The sequence below is a fragment of the Xenopus tropicalis genome, chromosome 8 (assembly GCF_000004195.4).
Source record: "Xenopus tropicalis strain Nigerian chromosome 8, UCB_Xtro_10.0, whole genome shotgun sequence".
Lineage (NCBI taxonomy): Eukaryota > Metazoa > Chordata > Amphibia > Anura > Pipidae > Xenopus > Xenopus tropicalis.
Window position 1 is genome coordinate 70,811,876 of NC_030684.2, and position 26,323 is coordinate 70,838,198.

Sequence of the window (26,323 nt, forward strand, 5' to 3'; positions counted from 1 at the left end):
CATTTTTCTGCAATTCTGTGTAGGGCATGTTTTTGCGCAAATTTCTTGAACAATGAGATTAAACAACTTGCTTGCAGTAACAAGGAATAAGATAGGAGTAAACCCTACAGTTTCCTGAATCTTAATGTAATGTGAAATTAGGAATCCAGACTGGGGTTCCTTAGTTCCTAGAGCTATAGAGATGTCCTCTGAAACTTTGGAACTCTGATAATTCTCCAAATAATAGTGCATGAGCCCCAGTGCAAGGAATGATGGTTGGTAATAGAAATTTACATATTACTGTGCTTATGGGAAAGGCTCCACACAAATGTTGCCTACATTCTTTTAGATCTGCGCAGGGCTGGTAAATCATTCCCAAGAGAAGTTCATCTTACGCTAGATTGGCTCATGCAGCTTCCTCCGATCTCATGCCTTGGTTTATCTGTTATATACTCGTACATTATAAGGAAACTATAATGATAAAAATAGGCCAGGGTGCCCTCTGTCAGTCTATTGTTTGCACTAATAATGGAGCTTTTACAATTTGTTATTCTATGACATTGGGGACCTTTGGAGAAGAGGACTTATTAAAAAAGTGTCAGTCTTTACAGATGATGCTTTGATGTACAGCATTATAACCAGAAGTTGAAGAATCAACACATGGAAAAATAAATACAAATGTACCAAAACATAAAATAGAGTCATTCTGCTTCTTCAGTGCAGTTTTTGCTCTCCAACCAAAAATATGATGCACAGCATAGATCTCCACATAAAGTGATAATACTGGCAAATCTATGGAGAATAGCATTCACATATGAGATTGTAATAACCAGGTTTTTATTTGCATATAAATATACACTATTTTGTACTTTTCTTTCAAATGGCTCACTGTTAACTTACACTGTTCTACTTGCTGAGGGTCTATATGAATTTTGTGCCAGGCTTCCCATCATTCAATGCTTTGAAATAATTTTCTTGTTTCTGTATGCCTTTAGTAAGAAAGCTAGAGCAGCCATTTGTCTGCAACTCCTATTGCTACACGTCTGTTGCTGGCAAATCCTGAGAAGACCATACAGTCTGCTTTAGAACGAATAAACGCCTAGAATTATCTCAACTCAGAATACATTGGCTTAAGTCAAGTGCAGGAAGGAGCAGTAGCAAAGTCCATGTTGGTGTGCCTGACCTTCCTATGAAGCATGCAAATTCCTCAACACCTGTGAATGTTTCCGTATGAGAAAACCTTGTTTCCGTATGAGAAAACCTTGTTAAACAACATATGCCACTGGCCAATAAGACTGACACCCCTCCTGCTCACATAAACTTATATGGCTCTGCAGGCCAAGACCATATAGGGATTTTAGAGTAAATAATAACCTGCTTCAGGCATGGCATAATACAGAAAATGAACTGTCATGACATTTATTCACACTAGCACAAGGTACAGAAATTGATCTAAATCTGACAAATATGTGTAAAATCTATTCCAGCACTGATATTGATCAGCCTCCCCCTGGCTAAGATCCCTCTGCAGAGGTCGTGACAAGTGTCTACAGAAATATAAAAGGATCTTTTGATCCACTGGGCTTAAGCTCAATAGGGGTGAAATTAGCAACATCCATATTGGAATGGTAAGAAGGTAAGAGGTAAAATGGCAGGAAAACTCAGTAGCATGGACAGTGAAAGAGAGAGAAGGTTTAGGGGGACATGAATAAGAACATGGCCATGGGAGGCGTGAAGGGAACATTAGAGTGTGAGTGCAGGCTGGCTGTAAGCCCAGTCTTCGTGACAGTATAAAATATACACTGACAAATGTTGTGTGTGTCAGCATTTCTACATGACAGTTATTAAACCCATTCCCACTCCACTGCAGAGTAGACAGTAACACGTCATCTAATTTGCTGGCCTCCAATAGAAGAAACATTTCTTCGGTCAGGGTCACTGTCCACCTGTCAGTGTCACCTTGCAAAGTAAAGGGCAGTCAGTTATTGTCTAGCTCTGAGCCTGTCACATGGTGGTGAAATCTATACCTTCCCTAAGCCTCCTGTTACCGAGTTAGTGTGTCACATTGCAGACTTTTCCCAATCTCTTCTGTCTGAATTACTTTGCTACTCTTCAAAAAAACCTGCTTAAAACCTGATTAAATCAACTGCAAATTGTTTAAAATGGGTGAGTAGGGTGAGATGTAAGGTGATTTATTATGTGCTGTGCTGGATACTAACAGAACTGAACAGGACTGCTACATCAATGTCTCTTATATCCGCAGCCTAGGTATGAGCTAAAGAGGACCCCAAACAAATGTTGAAGCTCAAAATGGAATATAAACTGAAAATGGCCAAAACACATTTACACTGAGTTGAGTCTAGGCAGAAATAAAAAAAGACCTGGAGCAAGAGAAAAATCAGCAATGGCAAAGAAAAAGTAATCATACAAAACTGCAGAAATTCTAACAGGCTTTAGGCCCCAGTAGGTCAGGATATAAATATGCACACATCTAACTGAAGTTTGGGTGGTAATTGGTGATTCAATCATTTTGTTGTACCTACTGTGAAAAACTTAAATTACCCTTTAAGTACACTAAAAATACCTCCTCAAAATATGAATGTACATTAAAAGTTCCCTATAGGTCATGTTGATCATTTTTCGCTGATAGGGCTGCTTTTGTAAGTAATTGCTACTTGCAGTTCCTAAACCTGACTGTTTTGCCAACCTGACTGTCCCTTCTCAGCCTGTCAGTTATAGCTTCTAATGCTAACGGCCTCCTGCTGCACAAATATGGCTGCCCCCTCATAGAGGAACATGGAAGGTCAGATAGGGAATGTAAAAGTAGCATTGGGAAAATAATTTTAAGGCAAAATTACAAAGTGCATGTAAGGACAATATTATGATAGATGTAAAAAAAGGATTAATTTCTGGGGCCAGTATCTCTTTAATTCATGGCCTGTTAAAGGGCAAGTAATGCCAAAACTGAAAATAATAATTGGTATACTAGTTATATGTGTCCAGTATGTCTCTTTAATTCATGGCCTGTTAAAGGGCATGTAATACCAAAAACTGAAAATAATAATTGGCATACTAGTTATATGTGTCCAGTATGCAGGGCATTAGGGTTAAGAGGTGGCAGTCCAGTCAAGTCCCTTGTCACAACTGGTCCCAAAAAGTTGCAGACCAAAAAAGGGGTGGAGGTGTGTTTGTGTGGCTATGGCATGACCTAGATCAGTGCATGGCCAGACTTAATATACAGTATATATATATTTTTTTAAAAGTCCCCATTCTACTTATTTGTTAAGAGTTGATTCCACTTTGGCCCCTTTCCAATACATAGTATTACGGGGGCTTTAATTACTGATGACGGGTCTGCTGGTGCATTTAAGATCATTAACATAGACGCCCAGATATTGCAGTATGTTAGCTATACTTGTTTGGCCATTGTTAATCTATTTTCTATACAAAGCATCATCCAGTGTTTGTGTTCAAGTGAGCCTTTATGGTGATGGCACACATGGTACATTTTGTCAATGTGAACCTCTGACACCATGCTTTAGGTGATTTAGCATTGGCGACAAAGTGTACCATGTACCATCGCCCTTAAGGCTCCATTTAACAAAAGAGACTGGATGAGGCTTTGTATAGGAGGTGAAATTAAAGCATTACTGGGCATTACTGGATAAAAAAGGGCCTCACTGTATGAACTTTTTGGTGCCTGCAACTCCAGAGAAAGATATGTATTATATGTATTTATATTAAAATTATATACTGTTATATGCATTTGCCCTTATTAGGGAAACAGTCACAACAAAATGTTCTAATTAAAAGCAAAACTGATTGGAATCTATGGGTAAAGAATTGTTTATTAATGCTCTACCTCAGTGAAGCTTACAAGCTAAGAGATAGGACGTATGTTACTTTCAGGTAAAGCAGACCCAGCAACTCTTACGGGGTGCAGAAAAACAGGGAATCTTGAATATTGCACCACAGTTTTAGAATATGTGGACACAAAACAAGTTATTTTCCCCTAATTTTGGTGAATGAGGTCACTAAATAGGCCAGTGATGACTCTTGCTCACATATCATCGAACAGAGAAGTTAGACATAGGAAAAAACCTGAATTTATAAAGGCCACGTACCATCCGCAGTACAAACACACCATTAAGCATTAAGCATTAAGCCAGGGAATGTACAAGGAAGCCTTTCTGAGAGAGGCAGCTTTGTGGGGGAGTGGGTTTTGAAGGTGGCAGTAAAAATCCTTACATCCATTATTAACAATTAAATAAAACAATACCCCCAGAACGAATACTTAACCAGCAGATAGTTAATATTATATTAAGTGTCCGATTAAAGAATCTGGAATATATATGTATATCTGTAAATATTGGCCTTTTACTTATTTTACCTTGAGCCACCATAAATAATGCAGCTCTAACTGTAACAGGAAGAAGTGTGGGCGTAAAAGACAGAACTTTGTCCATTAATTGGTTGATGTGAACTAACATGTATGTGTGCCCTTGGTTTGTGTGCACCATGAATTGTATGATCCCAAGGGGACAGCCCTTAGTAGCTAAAATGGCAATTTTCTATTTAGGAGTACATAGTAATAAATATTACTAAACAGTATATTTTCATGAAAATGGTTTATTTAAATTATATCTCATAGTAAGCATTATTTTGTAAATTTGTTAATAGTACATGCAACCATAAGGTTCATGTTGCACTGGAACTGACATACTATGGCATAGGCTCAAAAGAGTTATAAGCAGCTGTAACTAACAACTTCCTCCGAGCTGTTGTGAGAGGCTGTCACAAACATGCTGCCTAAGAAAAGAACATGGTAGCAAGTTACTTATTGGTTAAAGTAGTCATATTACACTGACTGATGGGCCTTAACCCAAACAAACAGAACAGTAGCAAGGTAGTATGCAAAAAAGAAATTGCCACTCTTTCTTATGCATCAAATAGAGTTAATGGGCTCACACTGTTCCACTATCTGTCATTGTGTCACCCCTTGGTAATTGGTCACAAAAAAAGAAAGCAGAGCCAAACAGTGCTTTGACAAAGGGCACAGGTCCCAAAACAGGCGGTTTAGTTTTATCCAAATAAAGTGTTGCAGTTAAAGGAACAGTAACTCCAAAAAATGAAAGAGCTTTAAAGTAATACAAATATAATGCACTGTTGCCCTGCACTGGTAAAACTGGTGTGTTTGCTACAGTAACACTACTATAATTTATATAATAAGCTGCTGTGTAGCCATGGGGGCAGCCATTCAAGCTGGAAAAAAGGAGAAAAGGCACAGGTTACATTGCAGATAACAGATAAGTTCTGTAGAATACAATAGTGTTTTATCTGTTATCTGCTATGTGCCTGTGCCTTTTCTCCTTTGAATGGCTACATAGTAGTTTATTTATATAAATTATAGTAGACTTTCTGAAGTAAACACACAACTTTTACCAGTGCAGGGCGGCAGCACATTACATTTTAGTTAAGTTTATACACTTTCATTTTTTGGTGTTACTGTTCCTTTAAATAGCACTGCTTTGTTGAGACTGACAATCAGCAGGTAGCATTTAGAGGCTAGGCTGTTTTAAAACAAACAGATCATCTAGTTTACTAAACCAGAGAAAACTCTTTGTATCTGCTTTCTGCATCAGTCACTGTATCCGAACGATCAGCTATTGATCTCCTTTGATCAGCAGGATGTTCTGTTGGGTGCACCCTGGACGGTGTGTGCAGATAGTCAGGCAGTAAGATTGAACTATAAACATTACCAAACTTTGATAGTCACAGAATGGTACGTTGGGTATCATCTAGGTACAATACATGCTCAGATGGTCAGGGACTAATGTCGAATTGGCCAAATTACCTGATTGATTCTTGGCACATATGATCACCTTAGCACTCATCTGTAAAGAAAAGCATGCATTTTCATCAGTGCAGTAACACTAGTAATATCCTGGAATCACCCAGTGCAGAATGGCAACTCAGTTTTCAGTGTAACACTGATCAGAATGGTGAATCTTCCAAACCTTATCTGTCTGTACATCTGTCCCCCTGCTTAGCAGCCAGGCTTTTAGATTTTTCATACTCTATCACTGTCTCTGCCTGACTGAGATGGGTAAATTGAAATTCCTAGTTCCCCCTCTCTCTCTGCTTCACCGTGTCACCCAGTGTATGATAGGATCCAAAATTCCCTCTGTCTGTACTACTACTGAACTGACCCACCCACTCTCTAATTATAACCCATAGTGAGAAAGCTGAGCTCTTGTGCTCCAGATAAAGGCATCAAGTCAGATATAATAGGAACCAATGAGAAGGCGTTGATGTCTTGACATCACAGTGACACATTTCACACCTTCAAAGAGCTGGCCAATTGAAAGCAACTTAGGGTTATATAAGATAGAATTTGGATGAGCTAGTTGGGTCACCCTGAAGTTTGCTCCGTCTCTAAAGCAGGTAATACATTTTACCCTTCTACTGTTAGGGGGAAAGCCTTGTTGTGTGTGAACTTGTTCTTTGCCAAAATAGACCTGCAAATTCTCAAACAAAAGACAACCAGAGCCAGTTTTAGGGTTTGGGAGAGAGGGCATTTGCCCCCTAGATTTGGTAGATGCAACATCAACTGGTTGGTTGCAGGATATAAATTCTTAATTTACATATATTGGGGCTCCAACCAACTACAATGCACAGGACTTCCACATCTATAACTTTTACTTAGAATGGTAAATTTATAGCGTCATCTCATTAATATCTTCATAGAATGTAAATCTTCCTTTAGCAAAATATACTTGCAAAGCATAAGTTTATAAACCACACATGCAACTTTTTTCGTACAAAAGTAATATCCTTCTAGCTAGAAAGTATTGTGTGGAAACCAAACTGTAGGTTTCTGCAGAACTCTGGGCAGACCAAGTGCCTAGAAAGTGTACAAAGAAGGACACTTGCAGACCATATAATTGTGTCCCTATGTGAAGGCTGCAGTGCATTAAACCTTTCCCTGTATATGATACTTGATCGATGCAATTATATCAGGGAGACCCCTGCAGTAACATTTACATGTTCTTTTTGTAGACTAAAATGATTGTAAATTTTGCATGTATTTGCTGATAAATAAGTACAAAACAGCTGTTACCATTTTCATTAATGTTTACAGTAGGTTTCTCAACTATTCCTTAGCACCCACCAGAAGTGAGCTTACCACTGTTATATCTACCTTTTACTGACCCTTCATATGTGACGACCTGTGCATTAGTGATGGCATCCTTAGTGCATGAAGCAAGGAAAGGACGTAGAGCCTTAATATTTATAAATAGTTACAATAATACAGATCTTATGAGGATTTAACTCATTTGAGCATTTAACACAGATCTTGGACAGATCTTGGAATTCTTCAACCCTTTTTGTATGGTAGACTTTTAGAGCCTTTCATTATTTGCTTGTAAGGTATACTTTCTTGTAAGGCAGATCTGTAGAGTCTTAACCAGCAAACTTGTGGAGCATTTACATTTTTGCCCTCAAGTCAGTCCACTAGAGCAATGCTCCTCCTAAGTTGTACACATAAAATATGACAACACCACACACTATCAATGTGGCGCATATAGAAAATGTTGTATGTACAAATATAATTTAGTAACTGTTACGACAATCTGTTGTGCAGTGCCAGAATGGTTAGTCTTTCAGATCCTGTCTATCTGAACTACTGCATGTTGTGACTCGGTATGCTCCAGTGTGTACAGTCCCCATAGAGAAGCATGGGTTCATTTAACTCTTACATCCCCGTGTGGTGGATGGCAAAAATCAATGCATGGAATCAAAGTTGTAAATGTTCAAATGCAAGAGCCCTTATTCTTTCCCATTTATTGGGACCTATAACTTTAACTCAGAAGCTCCAAAATTAATAGCCTGAACAGTGATTTTGGTGAAATGCGGTTTTGGATGCCTTGTTAACTATGTAATAAGGTAATTATGCCTGCTTAATTATTAGACCTAAAAAGTCTGAATAACTCACAGCTAAACAGAGCTACAGAACTTAAATCCTTTTTCTGTTAAATAAACCTAAAGAGACTTAAACCATTCCTTGTAAAAAAAAAAAAATACCTGCAAGAATGGCTGCAAAGCTCCTAAATCTTTCTTTCCAAAACAACTGGTTTCCTGATGAATTTTCAGATGCTTTCACTTAGGACCTTGTGAAAGACCTACTCTCTTTAACCCTATCTCAGTAAGACTGTCCCCCAGTAGGCAGCTTTCCCTACAACTGATCATCTGTCAGTGAATTCAAAAATCTCTTTCTAGTATAGGAATATCTGTTTACTGGGGACAGTTGATTTATGGGTCATTCAACCCTTCAGTATTGGTAAGCCCTACCATGATAGACAGATACTTAAAGTGATTGCATGTTTGTTTGTCTGTCTGTCTATCTTGCTTTGGCTTTGGCAAGGATAAGTATCGTGCACCATCCTTTACTCTTTCAGTACTCTTTTCAGAACTTTAAACCTCTCCCCACCCCCTTTCTTTCCTCTCATGTTTCACAGCACAGCCACCTGTTAGCTTTGGCTATGTGTACAGAAATGGCATGATCTATATTTATCCAGAACGTGCTGTCCCAGCACTGCCAAACTGCCACTCGCTGCTACTGAACAGGCACATTCAAGAACACAGCCCAATAAAGTGTCACATAGTATCTTACTGGTCATGCACAAACTCACCTCTACACCTACCATATCATATGCTTTTGTCAAATCGCCAACTCAACATGCTTTGCCATTTGTTGCATAAGATCGCACGTCTCATACCAAGCAATTATGGGACTGTGGTGAACAGGAGCCAGAGAACATCTAGAATTGCTGGATGTAGGGGTACATATTGGTTTGGGAAGGTTCATGAATATAAGGCTCAGATCAGAGAAGTGGAATAAATAAGACATCTCTATATAGAGAAGACTGCCCTTCTCATCTTTTGACATGTGAATCTTTAATATCTAGATAACTAAATGATACTCTGTCCAACATCCTAATACCATTAGGACTGTATCTAGGACACTTTATAAAGGATTAACTCATCCAAGCCATTTCACATTTGACAAGCTGAAGTGTTGCTTCTCATCTGGGATTTCTCAAATTAAAAACCAAAAAACTACTAGATTTGTACCAAATATTTTGTCTACTGATGATCAACACATGCTGAATAATCCTTTCTAATGAATGTTTTTTTTTTCTCTTTTAAATGTCCCTTAAACTGCAGGTCTAGCCCGATCTTCCAACATGCCTTTCGGTAACACCCATAATAACTGGAAATTGAATTATTCCTCTGAGGAGGAATATCCTGACCTCACCAAGCACAACAATCATATGGCCAAGGCCCTGTCTGCTGACATCTACAAGAAGCTCAGGGACAAGCAGACACCAAGTGGCTTCACCTTGGATGATGTCATTCAGACTGGAGTTGACAACCCAGGTAAGAAATCTATAATTCTTGAAAAGTCCAGGGTTTTGGAACATTGTGGCTCTATAATTCCACTATGCTTTTTGTAGATTGGCTGGACAGATGTGTCTGGAATAGCCCCCTTTTCTCATAATATGGTACAACATTTACAGAAATAACGATAGGCACATCAATGCAGCAGGGGATAGGGTTCCATAAGTATAAAGGGCTTATGGGGATTGCAAATGATACATTTTTACAATGGGGGGGCTGAACTATCAGATATATGGTTAGGGAATCTAGTAATATGTCTTATAGCTTTGTTTTAGTTTGAAGTGGCACAGAGAGGAAAGATGTACCTCCCTTTCATTTTGGGCCTGCATTTGGGGAAGACACAGAGACCTTTAAGGAAACACCAAATCCTCAGGTCACATTGCACCTCAGGAAGTAGGGTTCAACTAAATTGTATACTGCAGACATTTCAGAAATAATAATAAATGTGGAAATGCTGTGTGACCCTTCCTCCCTAGTTCTGTGCACCCACCTATGATAATGTTTTTCTGTAGAATACTTCAAGATTTGCCTGTGTTAAGAAGTAAAACACTATAAAATGTCTATTATCTCTGCTTCTACTTGACTACCATCAGAAGGAACCTTTATCTTTTTCTGTAAAAAAATGAAAAATGAAATCACAAGTTCGTTCTATAAATGAGTTACCCTGCTGTTCATAGGCCATCCTTTCATCATGACTGTGGGCTGCGTAGCAGGGGATGAGGAATCCTATGAGGTGTTCAAGGACCTTTTTGATCCCATTATTGAGGATCGTCACGGTGGTTACAAGCCAACTGACAAACACAAGACAGACCTCAACTTTGCCAACCTTAAGGTATTCTGGTTATTAAATTAACATAAAGGGCAGTAAGTGCAGTTTAAGATATAACATTGTTTGTTGAGGATTGTTTGGAAATTACTATAGCAGTTAGTAAAGATAGGAATGTAAAATATATTTTTTAGTATTTTTTAACATTTGTTTCTATTTCAGTAATGTAGCCCTACAGATTTACCCACTTGAGTTCCAGGCAGCAGGCAGCAATCCTTCTTTTTATACCAACTGATTTCCTCTATATATTTAATATCTTTATCGCTTGCCTAAAAAAAATGTTTTCCTGAAGGTTCCAAAGTTAGAGCAAAATATAACTGCACCCAGCCAAGTTATCAGGGTTATAAAGCCCTGTGCCTGTATCTATGGCCCCGTTCATTTCACCTACTAAAACTATTTATTATATTGTTTCCATCACAATATACAAGAACAGCTAACTGATTCCAATTATCATTTCAGATTTTGTGAGTAATATATATACAGCTAAATTAAATAATGTAATTTAGCTATTTGAATGAGAAAGGGTTGAAAAACCAACAGGTTCAGAGATTCATTGAACAGCACATCCTAATGTCAAGCTAGTATGAATACTTAATAAATTGCTCTCTTGCTTTCAGGGAGGTGATGACCTTGACCCAAACTATGTGTTGAGCAGCCGTGTAAGGACTGGCCGTAGCATTAAGGGATATGCCCTGCCCCCCCACTGCAGCCGTGGGGAGCGTCGTGCCATTGAAAAACACTCCATCAAAGGTAAATAACCTGTGGTGTGGCAATGTTTTTGTTATATAGTGTAATGACCTTTTCTAATAAGTTCGGTGTGTTAGGCACCTGCAGTTATATAGCACAGACTGCTGGACATTAACTTTTATCCACTCTTTTCAGCTCTCAGCAGTCTGTCTGGGGAATTCAAAGGGAAATACTACCCTCTCAAGGATATGTCAGATGCAGAGCAGCAGCAGCTGATTGATGACCACTTCCTGTTTGACAAACCAGTGTCCCCTCTGCTTCTGGCCTCTGGCATGGGCCGTGACTGGCCTGATGCCCGTGGTATCTGGTGAGTTATGTGGCCTATAAGTCTCAACATAGTAGAATGTAATAACCCCGCACAGGGATGGTAACAGTGTCTGACTGGCCCACAGGGATACCAGGAAAAAACCCCGTGGAAAATAGGAAAATATAGAGGTTGAGTGGAGTAGTAGTAGTTTGGAGAATGGGGCCCATAGTCTAAGGTGGACCCCTGGCCTCCCAGTCCGACACTGGAGGCTAACAAGTAGGCAGACAACCATCAGATTCCTAAGCAGTGTTGCTTCAGAAAAATGTTCTTAGACTATTAAGTGTCAAAGCATAATGAGAGCTGTAATTCAGCTACCTTAGAGATAGGACCAATCCTATAACCCTTTTTTCACTTCTCATCAGGATTGTTGTGGTAGGCACTGAGCATTTTATTTTAGCTCTGAACACCCAATAACACTGTATTTAACCTTCTCATTATTGTATAATACTGAAAAGTCAATATTACAAATAAATTCTAGCATGTTAGATAATGACATGACTGATGTAGAGATGATTCTCATTGAAGAATATTCTTGCATTTGTGATGTGAATAGGCTTTATAGGTTTATGTTGCCTTAATATGTTGGATGAGCTGCCACAATACTTATTGTGAGAAAGGTGCTTATCAATAGACTGCATTAGCAAGAGCAATAATTGTGGTCATAAAGCTGGTATTTTTGGTGTGAACCCATATAAATATATATTAGCTCTAACTAATATTTAATCTATATCACTACCTTCAGGCACAATGAAAACAAGACCTTCCTGGTGTGGGTAAATGAAGAGGACCATCTGAGAGTCATTTCCATGCAGAAAGGAGGAAACATGAAAGAAGTCTTCAGACGCTTCTGTGAGGGACTTCAGAAGGTATAACATAATGATCCTTATCAGTTGGGTTTCTCATCTCTCTTAGATTAGGCCTGTCTTTGGGGTAATAAGAAAATGGTTGGAAGGTTTGCTACAGTTCTAGAATTCAATAGCAACTAATCAGGCATGGTGTTCACTGTATTAGCTTGGTTGCTAAGGCTACTAGACCTAAAGCAAACTTTGCACCTGTTTGAGTAAAATTTAAACTCCCCACAATTATTCCTTTATTTATTATAGATTGAAGAGATCTTTAAACAAGCAGGACACCCCTTCATGTGGAATGAACATCTGGGTTATGTCCTTACCTGCCCATCAAACTTGGGCACAGGCCTGAGAGGAGGTGTCCATGCCAAGCTCCCCAACCTCAGCAAACACCCCAAATTTGATGAGATACTGGGCAGGCTTCGTCTGCAGAAGAGAGGCACAGGTAAGGATATTTTTTTTAAAGGGACACTAATAGGACATTTAAGAATATGACGGAGTGTAACCAGTTATTGAAACAGGAATGGAAATTTTAAGTAAACTGATTCTTGGACTAGCAAGGACTAAATTAGATCTCATCTATCATAATATTGTTACCTATACCAATTTTTGTCATGCTGCCTTTGTCATAGCAGTGTATCCCCTTGAAGAGCCTACCTAAAAACATATGACTGTGGGGGATACATTGATAGAACAGAATTTAACCAACTAGAATTTAACACGTGTGTGTTTTTTCTTTCCTAACATTTTGTCCCTTATCCCCACAGGTGGTGTTGACACTGCAGCAGTAGGAGGTGTCTTTGATATCTCCAATGCTGATAGGCTGGGCTTCTCTGAAGTGGACCAAGTCCAGATGGTAGTGGATGGTGTGAAACTCATGATTGAGATGGAGAAGAAGCTTGAGAAGGGACAGTCCATTGATGATATGATGCCAGCACAGAAGTAGATGACAGGGGCTAGAGACAGAGCCTAAACACCCTAACCCTTACCACCATCAAAGGGGACAGGAGACCCCATTAAGATCATTAGAGGTCAAAAAATGGCCATCTACAGGGGAATACATAAGTAATGGATGTGGGTGGGATAATCTCAGAAATGTAGTAGGAAGATCCAGCACAAGAAAACAAAAACTTCAAAATCAACATAAAAGAGAAGATAAATCTAATTCTCTGATAAAGATTATATTATTGCACATTTACCATCCTTTCACCATTTGTTTTGTAAACCCCCCAATGATTGCCTGGAGACAATAAAACCAAAATATCACCTCTAACAATGTGTCCTTCTCAATGTTGGCATTTCCTTTGGCTTTTTCTTCAATCAGCGCATACACTTATTTTTCCAATTTACATGAACTGTGTCTTGACTTACTCCAAGCTTCCTGCAACAGTCAGCCCATTAAATAAGTTTTTCTGATTCCACTATGACATTTATGAATTTGCTTTCTAATTGTTTATAAACTATTTAGATTTCTATTTGACCCACCCTGCTTGAGTTTTCATTAACAAGGGGCACATTTACTAAGCAATTTTGAGAAAAAGTTGATTTTTTTACCTTTAGATATTTTCAAGATTTTTTTTTTGCCAGTACTCGATTTTTCTGATAACGTTTTTCGAAAAATTAAAGTTTTTCGGAAATAACTCCCATAATTTGATTTATTAATGTTTAGTTAACTTATTTTTGTCAAAAAAAAATTGAATCCTATGTAGCTTTAGAATAGTAGAGGAATAGGCTAGTCAGTGACAGCCTGTCCTTGACACATTTTCAAGGAGAAGTTAATCCCCTCACTTTTTTCTTTTTTACTCAGTTTCAAGGAGAAGTTAATCCCATCATTGTTTTCTATTTCACCCACATTATTTGTTTTCCCAGAATAAGTGCCAATGCTCCTGTAATGGCTGCTGGAGCAATAACTGTTTAGGAAAAATAAACAGGATTCATGAAAACGAACGTCCGTTTAAACTCAAATTTTCGTATGGATTTTTGAATGTAAACTCAAAATTTTCATACGAACGATTCAAGCATTATCGTGCCATTTTATAAATACAATGATCGAGTTTAATTCGGATTTATACCATGTTGAGTTTATACGACTTTCAAGGCCAGAAAAAAACAAGATTTTGTAAATGTGCCCCCAAGTGTCTCACTGTTCCCATAAACATTTCAGAAATGGCTGCTTTCTATAAACCTTCAAAGTCTCATCTTACCCCTCAAAGACAGAAGACTAAGATGAATGAATAGGAAAAGGGGATATTTACCAGTGGAAATGAAAATTCTCTTTGGGTAACTCTAGAGTACAGGGCATAGTAAAGATAGCATAAGGCCAATTTATGGAAAGTGGTTGCATCTTTTCAAACCTCACATATGTTCTTTGCAGATTTTTAAATGTTTTCTAAGTACTTTTTCCAAATACTTCACAACCTTTACATACCACCACCCTTGATACAGCACTTGTGTAACACATACAACATCATGTACAGATTTATTTGGGTGAGTTTAATAAATATATTTAAGGTATAATATGGGAGAGGGTGTTCCACTGCTGTGCTTCTACACTTCTTGTATGTATGGTAACAAGTTTGTGTGTACAGTATGGGCACTGTGTGTTAAAAAAAAAAAAAAGTAACAGTAGGCAAAGCAAAGATTTGTATATGACAATGTGTAGTTAAATGGTATTGCATGTGTACATAACCATATATGCTACTGGAAATCCACCACATAGATCTGTAAATAAAACATTCAGCCATTTGATAACTACAGGGTAATAGTTCTGAAAAACCTACGTGTTGGTGGGTGTTGATTTATAAAACAACAGTGATTACTACAGGGCCCTTGTGTGTTTGAAGCAGTGACTGTTTGTGTGAGAAGATGAGCACAGGATGCTTAGTAAAAAAACCAAAGTGATTTGTACTGTATTGTTTATATGGTGCTGTAGATACAAGACAGTGTGTATAGTGATTTGCATCAGATGCTGTGTGAACAGTAGTTATTACAATACAGTACTACAGTCAGCATTAAGATTTCAGAACTAAAGACAGTTTAGTAGGGATAATTTTCTACTGCATCTAAGTATTGGCCTTAAGAAAAAACAAATATTGCAAGGTTTCAGCAGATAACAGTGGAAAATGGTTGTTGCTTAGCTTTTTACAAGATCCAGTATGTGTAACAAGTGTCATGTAAAGATTTGGAACAGGATTGTGTAGAACGTCCAGAATGAAGAATGTTTTGTGGAGTTAATGGTCTGTTTAATTGTAAATGCTTTGTTAACATTACAGAAGTTAATGCAGTCTACTGCAGGAATACTCACTCTAGCAGTAATTTAGGCAAATGGCACACAGAGCATTTTGACTGCTCACTTTCCAGCTGGGAACAGCTCTATTCAAAGTCCTATCTCTTGTAAGTTTCATCACTCAAAAGCACCTAATTTGGCACACAAACAGCCTTGGTAGGCAGACCTCCACATACAAATGCTCAAGATTGAATTCATTTATGTTTAAGTGTGATTATTGAGTGTTCTTTTTGGTTTTGTAATGCTAGATTCAGTATAAGGTGGATACTGCCCCAGGATGGTATGTATGTAAGGTATTCTGACTGGTACATGAGTATTTGTGAGGAGCAGTGGTGTTTGCGTGCGCACAGAGCAGTAATCAGATGGGACACCCTCCCCCACTCAGTAAAAGAACAGTAGTTTCCGTGACCCGCACATTTACACAATCCCGCCCACACAATTCAGCAACCAATGGGTGAGAATGGACAGCACAAGGCAAGTCCTTAAGAAGGTCCTACCTTTTCATTATTAAGAATTAAAGGTTGGTGGATAAAATATTTGTTTAAAGGCTGGAAATAGGGTAGAAACCTTGTTAGCATTATAGCCTGTGACGTGGGAAACAGGTGATCATTCACAAAGCAGAACAGGTAATCCAAAGTGTGACTTTTGATTAAGAATAAATCAGTAAGGGAAGTGGGTTTGCAGAAGCACATGTGGATAAGGAAAAGCTTCATTCAAAGGGGAATATACTTATAGGGAAATTCCCAAGACAAACGCATTATGGGAGAAAAACAGTTAAAAAATTGGTTTTTAAAAGGGAAATTCAATAAGTTAGGTATCAATAATAGAGGATTTAATCTGGGGGAGCATGACTTGAGGTATTTAATAAAGGACGAGGCTTATTAAGAGGGGAAAATTACCTACACGTGGGGAGTTCCATTAAAGGGGGAATGATTACTTTAAGGGAAAGAGATTGCTAATACACATAACACTGATCCAGCATGTTCCCCTGGTCACTTCAGATACATCATGGCACAGCGGAAAGGGCCAAATCTAAAAGAAATAATGTGTCCAACATGAGCCCTGCCCTTATGATTTCACAGATACTCCTGTTATAGTTACTGCTGTCCCAAGATACACATGGGGCATGGCACATCCAAGAGGGGCGTGTCTTCTAGGCTAAAGTGGACCTGCTACTCTTAGCAATGCCACAGCATCTCCTAGTGGGTAGCAGGTGTGGCAATCCAGAGAAAGGGGTACGTGTCCGTCTTAAAGGCACAGCATCCCAACGGCAAAGAGTGCATGTGGCTATCCGAGACTGCATGATTATTCCTAGAAGGGATACAGTCTCAGTATTAAGAGTCACAACATCTCAGTATATTTCCACACAGAGCAGACCTCCCTTTCTTAAAGTCCCACTGTCCCAACAGTGATAAGTGGGCGTAGCTTGCCTGGTAGGGGGCTTGGCCTTCCTATTGAGGAAGGGCTGTTGGGAGCAATGGAGGTTTCTGTTGGCTGCAAGGGTGGGTGCTGACTTGACCTTCTCACATCCCTGGGAGGTCTGAGCAGGCTGGAGTTGGCCGACGTTTTATTCCAAGGTATATAGCTACTGCAGAAGGGGAAAAAAAATGGAATGAAATACTGACAATTTAGGAGGTACTGGTGAGATTAAAGCTTATAGTGTAAAAATTATATCAGTGAGGGGTAGATAAAACTATAAGAAAAATGTGTTATGCCTTACCCTGTGACCTCAGGTCTCCAGACTCTCTCAGATTCGTCTGTGACCCTAAAAGAAAAAAAAAAAAAAAAAAAAAGATTTTTCTACTTATCCCCTAGTCTTATTTTTCTATGTTAAAAAAGTGTAACACACACAAGCAAACAAAAGAGAAGAAAAAAAGGGGGGGGGGGCAGAACTTTTTATTAGCACTTCCAAATGTGAGCTATACATTTAGTAAATGACCACTGAGTATATTACAGTGAGGAACATAAGTATTTGAACACCCTGCGATTTTGCAAGTTCTCCCACATGGAAATCATGGAGGGGTCTGAAATTCACATTGTAGGTGCATTCCCACTGTGAGAGACAGCATTTAAAAAAAATTTTAGGAAATCACATTGTATGATTTTTAAAGAATGTATTTGTATTGCACTGCTGGCTCTCAAAGACCTGTTACTCTGCCTTTAAATAGTCCACCTCTACTCCACTCATTAATCTAAATTAGTAGCACCTGTCTGAGCTCTTTTAAGATACCTGTCCACCCCACAGTCAGTCAGAAGCCAACTACTACCATGGGCAAGACGAAAGAGCTGTCAAAAGACACAAAATTGAGACAAAATTGTGGACCTCCACAAGGCTGGAAAGGGCTATAGGACAATTGCCAAGCAGCTTGGTGAAAATAATTCAACTGTTGGAGTGTCAGTCTCCCTAGGACTGGAGCTCCATGCAAGATCTCACCTCGTGGGGTATCACTGATGATAAGAAAGGTGAGGAATCAGCCCAGAACTACTAGGGAGGAGCTGGTCAATGACATGAAGAGAGCTGGGACCACAGTTTCAAAGGTCATTGTTGGTAGAACACTACGCCGTCATGGTTTCAAATCATGCATTGCACGGAAGGTTCTCCTGCTCAAGTCATCACATGTCCAAGCCCATCTGAAGTTTGCCAATGACCATCTGGTTGATCCAGAGGAGGCTTGGGAGAAATTCATGTGGTCAGATGAGACCAAAGTAGAACTTTTTGGTCTAAACTTCACTCGCCATATTTGGAGGAAAAATAAGGATGAGTTGCATCCCAAGAACACCATCCCTACTGTGAAGCAAGGGGGTGGTAACATCATGCTTTGGGGGTGCTTTTCTGCTAAGGGGACAGGACAACTGCACTGTATTAAGGAGAGGATGAATGGGGCCATGTATTGTGAGATTTTGAGCAACAACCTCCTTCCCTCAGTCAGAGCATTGAAGATGGGTCGTGGCTGGGTCTTCCAACATTACAATGACCCAAAGCACACAGCCAGGATAACCAAGGAGTAGCTCCGTAAGAGGTATATCAAGGTTCTGGAGTGGCCTAGCCAGTCTCCAGACCTAAATCCAATAGAAAATCTTTGGAGGGAGCTGAAACTCTGTGTTGCTCAGCGACAGCCCCGAAACCTGACAGATCTAGAGGAGATCTGTGTGGAGGAGTGGGCCAAAATCCCTGTTACAGTGTGTGCAAACCTGGTCAAGAACTACAGGAAATATTTGACCTCTGTAATTGCAAACAAAGGCTTCTGTACCAAATATTAACACTGATTTTCTCAGGTGTTCAAATACTTATGTGCAGCAGTACAATACAAATACATTTTTTAAAAATCATACAATGTGATTTTTTTAATTTTTTTTAATGCTGTCTCTCACAGTGGGAATGCACCTACAATGTGAATTTCAGCCCCTCCATGATTTCTAAGTGGGAGAACTTGCAAAATCGAAGGGTGTTCAAATACTTATGTTCCTCACTGTAGATGAAACAATGGCAGGCACTGTGTTACTAATGGATGTGCCTTAATGTGCCTGATGCTAACTGTGAGTGCATATAATTTAGGCCAGCTTAATGCTACTGTACAGGGGTTACTTTGCAAAACCGAGTCAAATATCACTTTTAATAAATACTAACATCAACATAAATGCAGAAAACAAAGACACAGCAAAAATAAGCCATACGACTATTAGTAAAAGAGCTGATCAGGGGTGAGGATTAGTTTTCAATGTTAGAAACCAGTTATTGCATTAAAATATACAGCATTTATATATCTTCATCATAAAGAAATGCCTTTTTGGTGTGGTGGCAATAGATTAACAGAAGCCATTCTTGAGCTACTTGAGGGCAAGAGCTGCCCTAAACCCACAGTTAACATATTAACAGCACTTCTGGTTCACAGTGAACCATCTGATTTTGTTGGTAACAGCTGTATCATGACACTGTACCTGCAGATACAAAGGGCAGAACTGAAACAGACTTACTCCCTTGAAGAACAAGAAATTGGTAACCCCACTCCCAGGTAGTAAATGTTGTGCATTGGGGTGGGTGCAGCACACTGAGATTTGTTTGAATTGTACAGCAGATGAATCCAGGCTAAGCTGGAAAGGACTAGTTAAAAATGATGGCATAAAACTCCCCAGATAAGTACCCCAAGCAGGCAAGGTTTTTGTAGAAGAAGCTATCCTGGGGCAGTAGGTTAGCATTTTGGGACAGTGCCTCTAACAAACAAAGTTAACCTTTCCTTTAAATTGCTACACTGCCACAGGGGCAGATGTAATGATTGAATCCCCGAAAAGGGCTGATATTACCTAAAGGATAAAATATTTAAATAGTATATAACCTATTAGGGCAAAGGTTAAGACAACAATTCTTCATCAATGACAACAATAGAGCTACCTGTTAATGATATCCTCATAATTTAATGTTTGATTCAAATAGGAGGTGAAAAATATTACTAAAATGATCATTATACAGTGTTTGAACATGTCAATTTGTTTAAATGAAAATGGTGTGCTATGACTGACTCAGAGTAAACAAATTATGTCTGTAGTTTCCAGCTGTCTGGCTGCAGCCATAGCCTTTCAGTTAAGTCATAATCCAATTTCAAGGGTAACCAAAGGGACACTGCCAATCAATAGTTTACAGTAATAGGGAATTCCAGTTCAAGGTAAAGCATAGCATTAGCATGAACAACCCCTTCATATTGTTTACAGACTCTACAGTGTGACACCATAAAGGTATGTCAACATACATAACATTTCCCATGCCAAAAGAGGAAAAAATCACCAGGAAACAGTTAAAACATAAAGGTTTACTGCAGTAGAAGTGAATTATGAGGAGCAAACATCAATAATGTCCCAGGCATGCATGCTGCTAAAATGCATATATTGTCTCAGATGGCATTTTCATTAGGATGGCAACAGACTGAAAATGCATCTAAGCAATACAACATTGTGGATGTGGCGTCTGTCCCTGGAATCCTTAAAAATAATGTAGCAATAGATGTAGGGAATATAAGCAACACAGCATTAGGTTTTGAGCGGTAGATTAGAAGCAGCCACAATAGTGAAATATTACTGTATTAGAGTGTTAAACTTACTGATTTTGCTGTCCTGAGGGAGAGACACTCCAGACACACAGCGGTGAGACGCCTGTCTCTTAGAGGGGTCAAGAGCGACCCTAAGGAGGAAAGGATGAAAGAGGTAGAGAGGGATAGGAAAAGTGAGGAGAACAGGTGACAGCAGAAAGAAATAGCAAATAACAAACAGAAAAAAGGAAAAGGGTACAGGGACAGTGCTAGAAAGCACAGACATTTATTATTCTGGATGCCCGTAGTTCTATAGCTGGGCAAAGCCATGATGTGAATTAAGGAAGCTAATTAATTGTGAGGTCAAAATAGCAGCTTGATTTAAATATGTCTAAAACTTTTTATGCGGAGGTCCCATTGCTCTAAATGGGAGGAATACTCTTAAATTTTTTTTCTATTTTCTTAGGAACTTTCTTGGTTACCTGCGGGTCAGTTTGGAGGTCAGTTTACTAAACAGGTTTGATGTGGCTCTGGTCCGACTTTGATTTAATCCTTCATGGGGGTGGGTTGGAGAACTAGGGGGTGGGTTTTGGCCTCTCCGATCTCGCACATGGCCCCCATGGAAAGTGCTACGAACATTGGATCCCCTGGAAAGACTGCTTCGTTCTGCAATACTCTGTGTGGATGGTGAAAGTGCAGGTGGACGAGATGGGGTTGAGCTAAATTGTTGGGAGGGGGGAAAAAAAAAAATAAACACAATGTTTAAATACTTGAGTTACTGAGATTTTCCTTAGTTTTGGCCCTTTGGTATACTATAAGAAAAATCTCTGAAGGTGTATGGTTTATTAAACTAAAAAGAAATCTGCAAATTCATGTGCACAGTGGGTGACATGGTAGACACACCTCCTGGAAGTGTGCATCATGGAATTTCCAAATTTCTTTGAAGATTTGCATCAGAACATCTCTTTTTAATTTAGTGCTCTATATCCCGAAGTTCCGAATTGCGGAAAGGCCTTCTCCCATTATAAGCAAATAATTCTAATTTTTAAAAATGATTTCCTTTTTCTCTGTAATTATAAAACAGTACCTTGTACTTGATCCCAACTAAGATACAATTAATCCTTACTGGAGGCAAAACAAGCCTATTGGGTTTATTTAATATTTAAACTAATTTTAGCAGACTTAGGTTATGGAGATCCAAATTATGGAAAGATCCCTTATCCGGAAAATCTCAGGTCCCAAGCATTCTGGATAACAGGTCCCAAGCATTCTGGATAACAGGTCCCATACCTGTACTACCGAGCTGCAGGTTGGCGCTTAGGAGAAACCAGCTGGTAACCTGACACCCAGTGGTGAAGTAGTGTAGTGACTGAGTACAAGCAATGCCATGGAACTTCAAGGCATTCTGTATGTTGAAAACAAACATAACTATCCCCCATAGGTGTCAGTATCACTTTAAAGGTCATGTTGAATAGCACATGTCATATGTATAAGTAAGACCCACTGAAAAGGACAGGGTCGGACTAGGCTGCCCCGGTGGTCCAGACCTGATCCTTGTTGCCACTTCCCCTGGAAGTCAATGTCCTCCCCCGACGCGTTTCACTTACACGCGCTCAGGGGAGGACGTTGGGAGGGTGGCAGGGGAATGCGGCCGGCGGGGGCACCTTGGGCCCTGCACCCCCCCAGTCCGACCCTGGAAAAGGATATCAAAATACTTTGAGGATGTCAGCCCCAATTATAATAAATACTGCCAGATCATTTTTACTCCACTTCCTACCACTATGTAATCAGAAGCCATAACTCAGATTGGAAGCTAGAACGCCTTTCTGGCTTAGTGACACTAAAATGAATACAATCACCCAACATTCCCCTCTGGCATGAGAATATTGCATCAGACATATTTTATCAGATTACACGTTACCAATCATTTCTATGAAATCAGTTGGCAGCCTTAAATTACTACACAGAACAGCTCAGAATAACACAGAAATTACACACCTGTTCTCTTTGTCATTATGGAGAAGTGAATGTCTTTCAGAGCTGTGCCGATCTGTGCAAACATATGTATTTCTGCGACCCATCACCCCTGGTGGAGTATTAATCTAGTACAGAAGATGAGAATTTTATTTATAGGGTTAAGTGCTCATTTCGGCATTCATTAACCAAGAAAATGAATAACAACTCTATGACAGAACAGTGATGCATTGCAACCACCAAGAATTTTTTCCACATTAAAATAGGAACATATACCCTCTGCCATAACCTAATGTATTATTGCCCAAAGTGCTCTTCTGAACACTACTGCAATGGAATTTATTGTTATCTTTTGTTTTCATATTAGCAGTCAAACACTGCTAAATATTGTGAATTTATCTGAGAGAGCAGCATCCAGAGTGAGGCCCAGAGTATAAATATATAAATAAATACTTTTAACTGCAGTTACAAATACCTTTAAAAGGAGACATATCCTATAAAAATTTTGAATGTACCAGTAAATTATACTCCTCTAGATATAGAAGGATTGTGCTTAAAAAGTTGTGTTTCTAACTGATTTATTGAGAAATTCCACAAAAACCCCACTAGTCCCGCCCATCTGTTTCACTTCCTGCTGCCTGAATTCTCTGGATGAGTTGGGGAGCCGGCGGTCCTCTATATACTGCACTGTAGGATAGGAACCAATCAGCAGCTAGGCTGACCTGATAGGGAACTGAAGCCTGTCTGTGCTTGTGTGAGTGCAGGGCTGTGATTGGCTCTCCCCCTCCTACTGTGCTTCTGGCAGGGACCGTTACACGCCCACCCCTCATGTGAAACACAGACAGGGACCTGAGAGGATCTATAGGGAGCTCCAATAAAGGGGCCATTTTTACAGAGAGGATTAATTTTTAGCACAAAGTGAAACCAGAACCGTATATTATTCATAATTGCCTACAAAATTAGGGTTTTTCCCATTTATCCAATATGTCTCCTTTAAAATTTATATTGGAAGTTTCTTAGAATTAAAGTTCACCATTGCCATTTCCTCTTCAGTCTGGGGTAGGGATGTACTCAATCCACTACTTTAGGATCCGGCCAAACCCCATATCCTTTGCAAAAGATTTAGATGAATACCAAACTGAATCCAAATAAGGAGGGGTTAAAGAGAATTGCACGCTTTGCACACAGTGAACATTTTTAAAATTCAGTGTTTATGTGACAAAAAGATGTGATTTTAAGGATTCACATTTGGTTTAGCGAGCATTATTGATTCAGTCAAATCCAAATCCTGTTGAAAAAGGCAGAATCTTGGCCTAATGCTGAACCAAGTCCTGGTTTCGGTGCATCCCTAGTCTGGGGTACCTTTTCAGTTTAAGAGGCAGAACAATCTCATGACACAAGAATCAGCACCTAAAAAAAGCCTAGACCTTGTCTCACATTGATGTTCTGCATGTCCTGACCAAAGATTTCCTTTTTATCCCCACTACCTTAGCATATTGTAAGTTATTAAAAAAACTCTCAACAGTTGCCCCAGAACACAGGGTCCTAGCAAAGAAATAGGACAGGTTGTGAACAGGTAAAGAACAGCTTCCTGAAATAATTTTCTGATTCCCATCTGGTGAATGTAATTAAACTTAAAAAAGAGAATGTGCCAAGACCTGGTCCACAAATTATACTAGACTCTCCTCCAAAATATTTTAAAAGGTTTAAAGTAGGTGTTTAAAGTCTCAGAACCATGCCCTACTCGGCTAGTGAGAAGCACTGATGACAACATTTATTCATTACCAGTAAATATTTCAAGACCTTGACAGCATTGCTGAAAAAGAAATAAAGAAGGCCAGTAGAAAAGATCAAGGTACGGAAATTGCATCCAGTCCTCAGTGTTGTGATAAAATAATAAGAGAAAATCCTCAGTAAATGAGAGATTCTCTCAAACTTCCTTCCCTCTAATGAGACATTCCTTATACCAAAATTAGCCTTTACTAAAGAGTATAACCCAAGAGGAAAGAAAAAATGCCTACTATGGGGGCTAGATCCCAGCCACTATGTCTATGTGTTACTATTCTAGGATGATGGGACATTCTCTGGTTTTAAATTGAGCAACTGGGCAACTTAAGTGCTTCCATAAATCTTTAATTGAACAATTAAAAATGACATCTTCAAGGACCTCAAGATGATTACACTCTAGTTTAAAACTATGCAGAACTTCAGGATGGTGTTCCAGTACTACTGCTAAAGTAATATAAACTGTTTTGTTTGAGGATGAAGTGGTATATACTTAAACTTAATTTAAAATGTGATAACACAACTATAGAGCGTGTGATACCCCCCTCTGACTGGGATGGAAGGCATCATAACTTACATTCTTTTAATGAAACGTATGAGAGCCAAAGATAGTATATATAGAGTGGCTGATAATTTCAGCTAACAAAGGCTACAGAGAAATAACTTAAACAGAAACCACCTAAAAAATGTTTTTATGAATTCTCCGAGACCAAACCATTTGAAAGTATTTGAGCTTTCTCCAAGTCAGGTGTCTGCCATTTACTAAAGCAGGAAACTAAAAGAACGAATTCGTGAACATATCATAAATATCACTGATGAGAAATCAAATACATCAGTGGCTAGACATTTTCACGAATGGTCCAACAGATCATTGTCTAATCTTTCGGTTATAGGCATTGACAGAATTATCCCAAGCCCTAGGGGAGGCAATATTACTAATGCCCTTATCAAAAAAAGAAACCAAATGGATTTTTTACCTACACACGCGACAACCAGAAGGTTTGAATTACGACTATGATGTATGTTGTTATGTATAATGAATGAAACTGATGTAGTTTAAAGTACCTATATAGTCTGATTAGTACTTTTTGACATTAAGATACAGCTATTCTTTTTTATGGGTACTTCAAATATACATCCTTTCTAACTTGGATTTATAATTTATATGATATAATAAATATGTACTTAATTGTTTAGAATCTTCTGACTAAAAATACATTTATAGCATGTAAATAGATCCTATTCATATGTATTTTTTCAATATACTGCTATTTTTTCTGCAAAAGAAAGAAAAAAAGAAAAATAGAAAGTTAGATAAGAAAAATAGAATAATAATCAAGAAATAAATAAACTAAGAATTAGGTTCTATTTAAAAGATATATAAAATCGTTTTGGATATACTATACCATGGATTTATGGCAGGTCACTGAACTGTATTGTTCTAACAATTGTCATTTAATTAACCTTGATTAATAATACATTGTGATTGGTTATTTTTTTTCTTTTAAGCCACTGGCTAGTTTTGCTTTAAATACTAATTGTTTGTGGATTGTTATTCAGCCTATAATTAAATACCATGTAGGTACGAAACATTTTCTGAGCCACTGCTGATTACCGTACTTTTTTCCCCATTTATATCCGGGGTGCCTGCCTTTCATATTTTTTGGATTTCCTATATGGCTCCCTTAAGCTGAAGGTCTGGGGCATGAGCACCCGGGCCCATCTTTACTATGGGTGAGATTTCAACTATTTTTACTTAGAGCATATGTTTCTTTCCATTTAATTGTCTGCCATTTCCTAGTTTGGCTTAAGTATAGAGAATTGAAAATGGTGCAGTAAGCTGAAAGCAGCAAACCCGACATGATGAAAAGAGGCTCAATAAAGCTGAAGTAGGCTTCTCTCTGCTTAGGGCACAGGTACAACCACAAAAATAGAAGAGAAGCGCACTAATTGCTTGAATGGGTCCTACTCATGATCAGGACCCTCACCGTCTCATTCTCCTTTTCTCCCACCTTTATATTTTACTTCAATTTCTTAATCTGCTTCATGAGGTTTAACATACTGTTCCATTCTCTTTCCTCTAAACTA

The 26,323-nt window shown here is 38.8% G+C and overlaps 2 protein-coding genes across 3 annotated transcripts in view; one reads left to right on the forward strand and one right to left on the reverse strand.

Annotated features, from left to right (window-relative positions):
• The first annotated feature begins 6,404 nt into the window (after positions 1 to 6,404).
• On the forward strand, positions 6,405 to 13,442 carry ckm (creatine kinase, M-type). Its single transcript, NM_204043.1, has 8 exons — positions 6,405 to 6,423; positions 9,208 to 9,420; positions 10,119 to 10,273; positions 10,885 to 11,017; positions 11,150 to 11,321; positions 12,064 to 12,187; positions 12,425 to 12,614; positions 12,937 to 13,442. The coding sequence occupies exons 2-8, from the start codon at positions 9,228 to 9,230 to the stop codon at positions 13,113 to 13,115; spliced, it is 1,146 nt and encodes a 381-aa protein (NP_989374.1). The 5' UTR covers positions 6,405 to 6,423; positions 9,208 to 9,227; the 3' UTR covers positions 13,116 to 13,442.
• A 1,189-nt stretch (positions 13,443 to 14,631) lies between these two features.
• mark4 (MAP/microtubule affinity-regulating kinase 4) overlaps positions 14,632 to 26,323 on the reverse strand; it is a 31,508-nt gene continuing 19,816 nt past the window's right edge. The window contains exons 14-18 of one of the 2 annotated variants that reach the window (XM_002932636.5): positions 22,475 to 22,578; positions 20,959 to 21,195; positions 20,549 to 20,628; positions 17,176 to 17,220; positions 16,889 to 17,043 (exon numbers count right to left, since the gene is read on the reverse strand). In XM_002932636.5, coding sequence (XP_002932682.1) covers positions 16,979 to 17,043; positions 17,176 to 17,220; positions 20,549 to 20,628; positions 20,959 to 21,195; positions 22,475 to 22,578 — 531 coding nt within the window. In that variant the 3' untranslated portion in view covers positions 16,889 to 16,978. Of the gene's footprint in view, positions 17,044 to 17,175; positions 17,221 to 20,548; positions 20,629 to 20,958; positions 21,196 to 22,474; positions 22,579 to 26,323 lie in introns of both variants that reach the window. The other variant, XM_012968960.3, reaches the window with a different exon arrangement.